The sequence below is a fragment of the Apium graveolens genome, chromosome 5 (assembly GCF_009905375.1).
Source record: "Apium graveolens cultivar Ventura chromosome 5, ASM990537v1, whole genome shotgun sequence".
Lineage (NCBI taxonomy): Eukaryota > Viridiplantae > Streptophyta > Magnoliopsida > Apiales > Apiaceae > Apium > Apium graveolens.
The window spans coordinates 287950539-287962664 of NC_133651.1; the positions used below are offsets into that span (position 1 = coordinate 287950539).

The 12126-nt window shown below is 36.1% G+C and overlaps 1 protein-coding gene across 1 annotated transcript; it reads right to left on the reverse strand.

The window, feature by feature from the left end:
* Nucleotides 1-10482: 10482 nt before the first annotated feature.
* Nucleotides 10483-11514, reverse strand: LOC141661816 (uncharacterized). The gene is made up of 2 exons (XM_074468825.1): nucleotides 11041-11514; nucleotides 10483-10968 (listed from the first exon to the last, which is right to left on the reverse strand). The coding sequence occupies exons 1-2, from the start codon at nucleotides 11261-11263 to the stop codon at nucleotides 10595-10597; spliced, it is 597 nt and encodes a 198-aa protein (XP_074324926.1). The 5' UTR covers nucleotides 11264-11514; the 3' UTR covers nucleotides 10483-10594.
* Nucleotides 11515-12126: the final 612 nt, after the last annotated feature.

The window sequence follows — 12126 nt, forward strand, 5'->3', positions numbered from 1 at the left end:
AGTGAACACACACAAGAACACTTAGAGTATTTGAAGAAAGAGAGGAACTTTTATTAATAAGAGCACTAGTGTTTACAAGCGAGAGCTTGTACAACTTCTTGGATGATCCTCCAAATGAGGGGACCTCCTCTATTTATACTACTCTAAGGAGGATTTTAGAATCTTTTACAATATTCCTCCACTAAAGAAGGTTCTAGGGTTTTCCATCTAAAATATCTATCTAAGATATTTTCTAAGTACATTCCACATGATTCTAGATCTTTCTTTATTTATAAAAGATTACCATAATATTCTAGATTACTCTAGAAAATTCCGCAACGAAAAATGGCATGGACGGTCCAAATTAAGCGGTACGTGACAACCTTCTCTCTAAAAAAGTCCATCAGTGTTAAACTATCTTGACAGTTCTATCAGGTGGCTGATTTTCTTAAGATCTGTCTATACATGGCAGGCTGTGATCCTACCCAAAGTATCGTTTTTGACCATTTACATAGTATGCATCATCAATGTATATGTCAACCGAACATAAACTATCTGCAATTTAAGTGAGGAACAAAATGTCAAACTCTTACATGTAAAAATACAGCACAGGATCACCTGAAGATGCTCAACAGACCAAGGTGGTTTACGTGAATTTCTATCTTGCCATATCATTGTTGCAGTCTTTATATACACTTTGACAAGCATATAAAACCAAATTAGCAATGGAGATCAAAGAAAAAGAAGTTGCTTTCAAATCCCCTAGTTTATTCAAATGAAAGTGCAAACTATAACAAAAAAAAGAATTATTTTCTTCCTCTCTTGACAAACGAGGAACAAAGTTTTCCATGAAAATTGTGTACGTTTAAGTTCTACATGTATCTCCTTCTCCTTAGACAAAATTTCCGAGGGGATATACCGAATATGTGTGGTTCGATTTAGCCAAACTGTCAAAGCCATATACAACTGGAGAATATGTACAGAAGAACGCACTTAAGATCATCAATAACTATCTTCATCAACATAGCATAACTAAAGATGTGTAGAAACATAATTTCCTAGGAGAGGGAGGAAGATCTGAGATAATTGAAGACATCAAAACTTGAAGTCTTTCTTTAGAAATTAATCTAGATCCTTTAGTAAAGAGCAATAATCACTTTCTAAGTTCTATTTTCACGAAAACCAAGTCTGCATGGTTTTCCTCTGATTCGTGAGGGTCATCCAGTTATTAATTTATTTAACAGAAAAACTTTGATGAACAAAAATGAGGATGGTAACAATGCCAGAAGTGGACATGCATTCACAACCAAAGTATTATATGTTTTCACTTCTGGTATATCAGGAATGGACCATAAGGCAAATGTAAACTATAAAGTTAGAGTTTGTTATTAATTTTGTGAGTTAAAGAAATTTCAATGCAGACACTGACAACATAGGAGTTCCCTTCCAACCAACAGCTAGGCTTTTCCCCACATTGCTACTAACATGGCTTATTATGGTTATTGCTGGACCTAAAGTTATTGATTCTGACATCATCCTATTTGGATCATCACAATCCATACACTCTCCCATAGAATCAAAAAATGCACCATAATAGACAAAGCGCTTCAATGAACCGGTTCACAAAAACTGGTGAATTATGGTTTGCTTCAACCTCAGCAACAACGTTTAGTTTTTGGATCACTCTCATCAAAGTTTCCAGTCGAGCTGGGCTCTCAATCATAAATGACAAGATATACGGTGAGTAGACAGCAAGCTTTTCTTCAGCATTTAGACTAAAGAGAGATTCATTAAGATCTAGCATGTCAGCTACAATAACAACATCGAAAGAGAAGGACAAGTTTAGTGATTGAGCAACACTCGTCAGGCGCTTACCAGTCTGCTCTATCTTATGCTTCGATATAGTACCAACAGCAGTTATCTTGAGATGCTCAAGAGGGCTGTCAGTTCGAGATGCTAGAGCTTCCATTAAGATCGTGTAATGCAATCCGATTCTAATCTCAAGGTCAATTACATGGATCACTGATAGACTTTCTATCATCATTTGCATGGCAGTGAATAGGATAACTTGAGAAAAAGGTACTTTCTGGTAGTAAGCAAGGATGCTTGCGTCTGGATTCATCATCGTGTCCTTTAACGCCAGTGACTGTATCATTCCAGTAACCATTCCTGTCCTACCCGTTTCTTGGTCAATTTTCTGTTGTAGAGCTGCGGAGAAATAGTACACCAATCTCTGAACATGGGTTCCCTTCCTGGAAGAATACACATGACAGTGGTTGAGAAGGTTGTTTGCACGGCTAAACTGTTTTTCCCCTACTTTCTCAGCAGAAGCTAGAAGATGCTGGATAATTTCCACATCTCTACGGTGCTCATCAGAAAGTACGCAAAGCAAAGTTGTTAATTGATTGCCAGAAATCAAGGAATCAACAACAGCAGAAGTAGATTGGATGAAAGTATCTCCACCTAAACGCAAAAAATCTTTTGTCGCCAATTTTTCACTAGCATTAATACCTGCTGTATGGCTGGCCAGATTAAATTGTTCATGATCAGCTTGTCTGAAATTCAATTCACTGCTAATTGGTAACTGACAAGAAGACTCCTGGGGTAATATTAACTCTGGAACTTCTGAATGGTTTGTAGCATAATTTGCAAGCTCCTCCAGACATAACTGATATGGTGAAGGCCCAATGTCATTGCACAAGTCATTAGAACATGTATATTCCAACGAGGATATCGGAACTTGTTGTTTTCTAGAGAATGAAAGATTCTCCTGAATTGTGCTGTTCTGATGGAATAGATTGATGTCTTCCGTCTCAACAAACTCTTTTGCTCCATACCACCGAGTCTTGATTTCCACATTCTTTTCTTCCATGTTGTAGCAGCCCTTAGAGCACCCATATTCGTCAGGAATTAGACGCGAGCCCTGCTGCTCAGATAAGAAAATTTCTTCCATCATTCTGAAATAGAAAGCAAAAAAAAAGAATTCTTAAATATAACTTCTGAGTTGTCAGGATTGTTAGTCAACTACATTTATACAAGTAGAACCTCCATAAGAGACAATGGTCGTCCATTATATTACTGTAAACACATCTTGATATTATTAGTTCTGCGGCATAACTTGCATGGATTTAGTTGATATGATTCGGTCAAATACTATTATATTTCTGCCGGCACCTTGACATATACTTTGACATTGCGATTATAATATAATATACAGTTTCATTGACATTTTAAAAACAACACAGAGCAATAATGAAGATTGCAGAGAAGTATATTAATAGTTCAATTGATCTCAACAGATTAATCTCTCACGGTTCCATACATTTTTTACTTAACATGTTTCGATTCCTGAAAATACATATATCCGAAACCAGCATACTTGCAACATTCTATCTAGAACATCAGACACTTCCAAATTAACTATGCAAGTTCCTGTGTTGTGTGATTTATCTGTTCTTTATTGCAATCGTCATATTTCTTGCTATCTCTAGTACTAGTAGCATTCTACTGAGAACATCAACCATTTGTTTCAGTCAAGGCATATATATCGTAAATTGGCAAAATGTGAATAAAGTAATTTACTAATTACTGAAAATTAATTAGACAAATCTGAACCCTGAAAAAAAGTAGTACTTCAAATATGTCCTCCTACACCTTTCCAGGGCCACATTTCAAACTTCAGCCTCTACACTTCCACCTTGCTAGATCCATATCACTGGTGTGCTAATCACTAATCCACCTGTGAAGAAGCAAACAACTAATTAGATATTAAAGGATCAAAGCAATTTCTCAAGGGCTGTATTCCAGATTTCCTACAATTTCTTTATTATCAAACGATGATCAAGGTGAAAACCTTTTTGACTCTTGGCAATGTACTTAAATCTAAATTCATGATACATTTAATTGTTTCAGCACTCACATGAAAAGATATAAGCTTTTAGAGTAAAGTACCTAGTAAGCCTAATATCCTTTTTATTGGTGCTAGTTTTGAAAAATTCAGTATACACAAGCATAAACAAGATATCAGTGCTAATGTGCTATCAAGAGATTCTACTTAATATTTTGTTATTTCCACTGGAATTGCTCAGAATACATTTGTTTTGACAGGGGATATTACGTTTGGTTGGTTTCGTCATGAATTTAGATTTTTTGCACTTGCAATCACCGGGACAGTGATGTCGTTCAAATGTACAAAGAACTACAGAAACTGCAATAAAGAGAATGTTTTTTTTTGACATGTAAAAGGCTTGGGAAAACCAACCCAGAAACACTAACATAACAAATCACACCTCACTAAAGAGGAATGATCACATGGAGGGCAGCTAATCCAATCTAAAGGAAGAGCTGAATACAAAGCTTTCTTGTCAATCCAATGTGGTGTTGCATTACAAAGCCTAGGAATAAATGCCTAGGAATATAACATGGAAGCAAGAATTCTTATATCTTCAATTAATGCAGCAACCTGGCAGGGAGGAATTTTATCTGAAGATGCAAGAGAAATGGACACAAGTGAGTCTGATTCAATGTAAGCTGAATGAAGTTGTCTTTGATAAGCAAGGCTGCAACCTTTGCGAATAGCCAAAATTTTAGCATGTAGGGGAGAAGAAGCTTTAACCAAGCAACCATGACCATCAATAATAGTTTTAAAATTATTCCTACCTAGGACGCCAGTTGAAGCTCCTCTATCCTTGAAACTCCCGTCACAATTATACTTCACAAGACCTGCAGGTGGGGGAGACCACTGCTGTGAGTAAAAAGTGAATTTGGGAGGGTCAATAGATAAAGGACCGAAGAGATATGCAAACTCACATGAATAAGCTTGATTTTAAGTTGTGAGTGAGTGCTGGATTCATGGGACTATCCTCAAAAATATGTGCAAAGATTCAAAGATGTAGCAATAACGTTATTTGAAAGGCGCCATAAAAACATTTTGATTTTTGGAGGGGCTGAAATATGCCAAATAAGCTTCCAGAAGACATATTAGTCAACTTATGGAAGCTTACTGCAAAGAGAATGTTTAATGCCAGTCTTCTTTATCTACCAGTATTCAGGCCTTGGAATATCTTGATCATGTCTTTTACCATGTCCATATTGTCCACTTAATTTCTATTAATTCTGTTAAGCAGCTCATCCATGTTATCAGCAAGTAATGGATATGTCATAGAAACACTGCAACTTTCTTTGAGAGTTGGGGTGCTGTCACTAATCTTGGAAACTACAGATATCTAGTTATTGGCACACCTATACTTCCACTAAATCTCGAGCCTTGGACATCTACCTAGAAGAGACAACTATCACTATGCTTGGATAATTTGCTATAGTGCAGGAATGATGGTCGCATTTTATGGGTATATTATGTGTTATGTTGTTTATTTGGCAATCAAAATATGTAAATGTGAGTTGCCTAGTATTTTTACATGTATAACATATAACAATACAAATTAGTATGCCTGGGACAGGCATCCTTTTATTTCTTGCCTTTTGGTCTGTACGATAAGGGTCTTTCGAGTGAAAACCTAAGCTTTAGTGTTGAAAAATTCTATAAGAGACATGGAAGATGCAATTACTTATATACACCAGCTTCTTCTGATAGTACATGATAAAGCTGATATTCTGAAAACATGAAGAAGATTTTGATTTTTACAAAAAACAACTCATGGTAATGGATATGCAAGTACTTGAGGGTAAAAATATGTGAAATGGCAAGCAACTTCCTTTAAAATAAGCTTCCAACTCCTAGAGAGAGTTGCATATATGATAAAATAGTCTCAACTTATGTTTAAAAGACAATTGAGTGAAACTAGCAAAACAAAACTAAATTAAAAACTCTACTAGGAAGCACCAGCTGTTTGATTAGCAAAGATTCAGGATATCAGGGATAAACACCCAAGAAGAAAGCGAAAAAAGTGGTGTTCCTCTCCACCCAGAAAGTAAGCATTTCCCATCCATATTTAGTGTGCAAAAGCTACTAAATTCAGAGTTCTCAACAACAAGGTTTGCTTGATATAGAGATGAGGAGCTAAGCTCCTTCTCCACAATGTTAAAGCTATTCAACAAAGCCCTCCAGTCTTTAATCTTCAAATCCCAACAAGCTCTTTCCTCAACATCAAACGTGACAATTTGTCGAATTCCTGTACTGAAGTAGTCTTCTTCCATAGGCATCCTTTGAGGGTTGGAGTCATCTAAGCAAATTTCAAGAGAATCAAACAGTGCACTGTAGTGAATAAGGCCTCCAGTGAAACGGTCCATAAATTCTGATGAATTTGTATCAGCTTCTTGCTCAATCATAACCATTACAGTGGGATGCAGGTTTTTAATTGTTTTTATTAGAGTTACAAATTGTTCATGTTGTCCAACATAGTTCCTCAAAAGCATAGAAGAATAGACTACAATTTTTTCCCCATGTTCTATCTCGAAACATTCCTCTTTGAGATCATTCATGTCTGACACAGGTACAGTTTTAAAACAAAATGGCAGCCCGAGAGTTAGAGCGAACTGCGACAGCCTTTTGCCAGTTTCCTTGATCATTCCCTCTGACGACGTAACGATTGCTGTAATTGTAAGACTTTTAATAAGACATTCATGTCGAACTGCAAGAGCTTGCATCAGAAGAGGCCAGTGCATGCCATTTCTGATCCCAAGATCGATCAAATGAATCTTTGTTGCAGTGGCCATGGGATCCAAGACAGCTTGGATTGCTGCAGACTTGTATACTAGACAGGAAGGAATTGCTAGTCCATATGCAAGTAATGGAGGCTGCAAACTGATGATGGCTTCTTCCAAATTCAATAGCCATCTCTTGCACTCATCCCGGCCCTCAGATGAAATTACTCCTATTTTTCTATCAATTCTCTCCTTGAGAGCTTGAGCAAAATAGTAAACAAGTCTTTGAACCGGACTACCTGTATGAGAAGCCAAGTGACTACACATGCTTAGCAACTTTCTTGCACGATCGAATTGCTCATTAGCAACCTTGTCAGCAGAGGCTAAAAGAAACAAAACAGGTTCAACATCATCATCAATGTCACTAAAAAGACTAGAATATCCATTAGAGCAATGGAAAAGCATGCAGGGATCACCGCAGCTCTGTGCAGTTAATCCTAGAAACTTGTCCATTGCTACCTTTACGATGTCACCTGTAGATAGATCCTTTCGACTAGGAACACTTACTGCATTATAACTTGTGTCATTTCCCTGCTCCACTCTTAAACGCTTCAATCTGCACCCGAATGTGCTCAAAAGCTCCAATGATCCTAAAGAAGATGATTCACTCGTCGCATCCATGCCTAAGAATCTGCAAAATAAATTAATATGTTATTTCTTTCCTCCTATTTTTTAATATTTATACTAGAATCAATTTTAGTCTGAGATACAAGAACTAAACTAGAACATGGATGTCACCATCAAAATATGAATTTTGCCTGCATTTTTTGTCTGACTATTCAATTTTATAGCAGTATTCTAAAGAAGATTTTCCAGATATATAAATATAAATTAATATAGTAATGCTATCTACCCCAGTTGATACCCTTCAGAACAAGAGTCATAAAGAACACTCCAAGAAGAGCATAAGTAATGAAGAAAAATTGACTGGTGTTTTGACATTTCCAATAAACGGCTTTTCCCAGAAGCCGTCCAATTTTCAGTAATGTCATAGAAAAATTTATTTGCAATGGTTTATGCATTTGTTCAGCATAGAGGACAGGAGCCACACTAGAGCCGGACTGCAGCTGCTCAAGCTAAAACTCATCAAGAAAATGAATAGTAGTCTACTTTTTCTTCTAAAACTTTAGCAGCAAAAATATGTAAGAATCTAATTGATTAGTTCATCTGAGACACATCTCCTCCATAAATACTGATTATGTTGATATCGTAAACCACATCAACGTTGAAAGACCCTAGTAAGGTACAACCATTTTGTTCGTCTATTGAAAACAATATATGAAAATTAAAATTTGTTCAACTTTATTAATTTAGTCACAATTTTTCTCAAAATGTAACTGTTGATGAGAATATGCATGACTGTTTGACATGATTGATAAGTTTGCTTAGTATCATATCTGGCGTTGATTATTGTATTATGTGATGATTAGCCTCGGTGTTTTTAGAGAATAAAAAACATGTGATAAAGCTGATACCTGATTTATGTGTTTGGAATTATTCCAATTAAAAACAGTTTGTTAAAATTACACAAAATATAGTGACTGCTTTGGCCAGCATTGTTAGACTTATCTATGAACAAAGAACTCAACATCTAATAAAAAAAACAAGGAGAAATCTTATGTGTGTACAGTAAAGTTATATTCTTACAACTTTCCAGAAACAGAATGAATTGTAGAAAACAAGTGAAGGCATATCTAAGATCAATTGTTATATACACTCATATCTCAGATACCTTATTAAAATGAAGAAAAAATGTATGGCGAAAAAAGACAAGAAGCCTCCTATAATCCTGTTTCCCTTTCACTTGGTCGGACATATATTTCAGGAGGGAAGAACTTGTAGTAACAATGGACAAGGCAGAAGAAAAGGCAAATTAGTTACTGGTTTGGTGGATTAAGGCATAGTGAAATCAGCCGGGAGCCGGCTATACGGCATCCAGCAGAACCAATAAACAAAAAGTAATCATTTAGAAGATTAAATTGTATTATGTCCAGACACTTCAAAATGCAAGCCAAAACCAATCTTGTATTTTATGGTTATCTTTTGATCTGGAGAATTGAAATCATTACAAATACTTTATCTTGTTTTAACGATAGGAAACAGTATACTAAGCAATAATTACTTTGGGATCACAGGAATTGTTTGTCGGTGTATGTTAAAAAGAACTACCATTAGATTACTCATTGCTTGAGCAAGTATGCTTGCTGTTTAGTATGTCATAAAAATTTAGATACTATACCAAATTCTCTGATGCCACACAATCTTTAAGAGGGGAAAAATGAAGAGAGATTCTTTGCCTGAACAAATAATCAATCCGTCAAAACCATTTCAATTTCTATCAGCATATGACCAACAATCTGATACCTGTTCCCAGAAAGAACCAAGGTGAACAATGATGGGCATAAGAACAGATAATTAACTGCACAGCATAAACCGATTATTTTATAAAGTTGAAAAAATCAACAATCAGATAGTATTTAATGTCTTCTAAATGATTGAAATTAACTTGCAAATAGAACAGAGCCTAGTTAGAAACATAAAACAACTGCATCTTCTTCAAGTAAAAAGCTACTAGCAACTGATGTCTAGTCTCAATTATACAGTTACAAGCCTTCCTCAGTCCTCATCTTTTCATAAATACTTTCCTCAAAGGACCTGTCTCAATCGAGATCAAACATGAACACAATGGAGCTCCAAACAAATTCAAAGGAAGATTGAGCAGCTAACTGAAAATTTCTTCACACGTCCATTCTTGGGTTTTATGCTTTTTAAAAAAATAAACATGTCTGCAGTTCATCAGAAGTCTGATATAGATATCAGAAAAGAGCACCATACCCCAAACAAATTTCCAAGCAGAAAGGGAATGTGTCGGTGTTCCCTTACACCCATGAGTAGACAGAGATCATAAAATTGCTTGATAAATTAAGACTTGTTAATATGAACTATACCATCTCAAATCTTTGCAAAAATTCATTCCAAACCTCAAATCTACTTAATGGAGTTATTCTCTCCTTTCCCTCGCAACCAGAATGTTCTGTATCACAGGACCAATATTTTCAAAGTTTAACAAGTACACCGTTTTGATTGCTGCGTCCCATACATTAAAATAAAGCATAATAATTCAAAAGAATTAATGCTTCTGACCACTCTCAATACAAATTCAAATCTATCTGACTCTGGAACCATGGTAGGTAATAGATAAGATGACTGGCAGACAGCAACTTCCTGAGCATTCATCTCAAACAGTTGTACACAGAGTAGTTTCAATGACTCAACAAATATCATCAGCTGCTAACCTGTTCTCTTGCAATATATTTCCAATAGCTGTAAATCTGAGATGCTCAATCGGGGGCTCATTGAGACCTGCAAGAACCTGCATCAATAACATGGATATTTTTCTTTTGTTTTGCCTCAGCGTATCAGCAGCAGGGACTGATGTACATTAAATTTGGAGACATGCCTGACTTGAAGAATTTGTCAGGACCCATTGCGCAATAGGTAACACGCATATTAACAATGTGCATTACCCACCAAGGAGTTAGCCTACGCAATGCACATTTTCTTGTACATGATAGTTTGATACTCATATTTTGGCAAGCTCTATGCCTGACTTATCTTGGCTTCTCTTTCTGATTGAGGTAGTTTAGTCATTATGTCTCTATGACAATTTTTGGGCATTTTTCAAAATAAAATAATTTTTTTTTAAAGCAATGTGTATACAGAAAGGTATTCAACAATTGGCAAATCGTATACAGGAGAGCAAGAAAGCACCAGTTTATTGCTACAAACCTCTTCTATGGTGAATATCATATAAAGATTTATTGGTTGTTACACGAGGACACCAATGAAGAACGCTTCCAATACGATAGATAACAAATACAGGAGAAAATAATACGGTTAAGCCTAACCCCATCAAACTCGTAACTACATAATCCATAAATTTATACATGACTTATTTTAATTGTACAATAATGGCAAGGGTGTTGCTAGCCATCATTTTTAACTTGTCAGAAAATGTGGCCATGGGGGAATCCATTCCTTCAAATCCATCCATACAATCCCCAACATCCGTTATGGCAGCACTAAGCATCGTATTCATGGTTCCTACGTCTTTAGCAGGAAGCGCATCATATGCATTTTGGAAATTATACGAGACATCATCGTAACTATCTTTACAGTCATTCAACGCTGCGACTTGATTTGGTGGCATCCCTGATTGGGTAGACAACCTGTCAGCATTAGCAGCTGCTGCTTTTGCGAAATCCAATCCAGCCTGGATTGCTATAGCAAGTACAGAAGGAATGTCACTTGGTCCATTATATCGACCTAGTGTAGCCAGACAGACATCAGGATAATCGGTTGCATCACATATATTTTTTATTTCAGGATTTTCGTTACCCGTTGCCTGTGGAAGTGCAGTCAGTACAGCATCAACTAAGCCCGCTGCCTCGGGTGCTGGACAACTTTGTAATGTGGTTGGTGCTGCTGGAGGCAGGGGCTTTAAATTCCGAGGGGCATGGGGGTTGGGAGCCGAGGTTGAATTATTGCGCGGAACACAGGCGGCATGTGCAGAATTGAAGAATATGAGAGTAAACAAGATGAAAATAATCCTCAACTCCATATTCGAATATTTTCCAAGAGAAAATGGGAATGTTGTGTATGAGGGGAAGGTGAAAAACAGGAGTTGGGGAGGAAATAGTTGTTAGTTAGTCATTCAATTTCAAACAGGTGGTGGTTGCTAATGAAAAAACATACATACAATAAATCAGGGCCCTGGAAACTTTTTATAGACTTACTGTCCTCCCCTTGTTTCACGCCCTCTCCCTTGTGTTTGTTGAAGGATCTTATTGCTTTTGCAACTTTGCTATGGCGAGGGCATCACCCATCCAAATTGCAAATTACTTCACTTATTTTCAATTTTTATTCTATATATTTTGCTTTCCATTTACCCATATACACTATTTAAATATAATGTAAACACATCATCCTCACTTCCATAAATTTCATAAGCTCACACCCCAATCATTCGACCCGGTTTCCTCATAAAATCGGAACCATAACCATATTTTTTCAGTTTTTAAAATTGAAAATCACAACTGCCTGTTTGAATTTGGTTGCAGTATCGGTTAAAATGTCATGTTTTGATTATAATCGATTTGGTTTCGATTACAAAACCGATAAATATAGAAATGAAAAATTAATGGTATCTATGCGAAATATAAAAAAAATGCTCAATTAGTGCAAATTTAAATATTTCACAAATAAGCTGTTAGAATTTCAAATTAACTAAAATAAATTACAAAATAATCGTGTATCTTGGAATTATTAACTGATCTAGAAGTTCAGGTTTACGTAACTGCATGATTACAGGTTATAACATGTTCGTGTATGTAACTGTAATTGAATTCATCTCCATAATTCATAACCTACCGCTAAAATGCACTAAATAAACTATCAAAAATTAACTACAGACACTAGCATTTG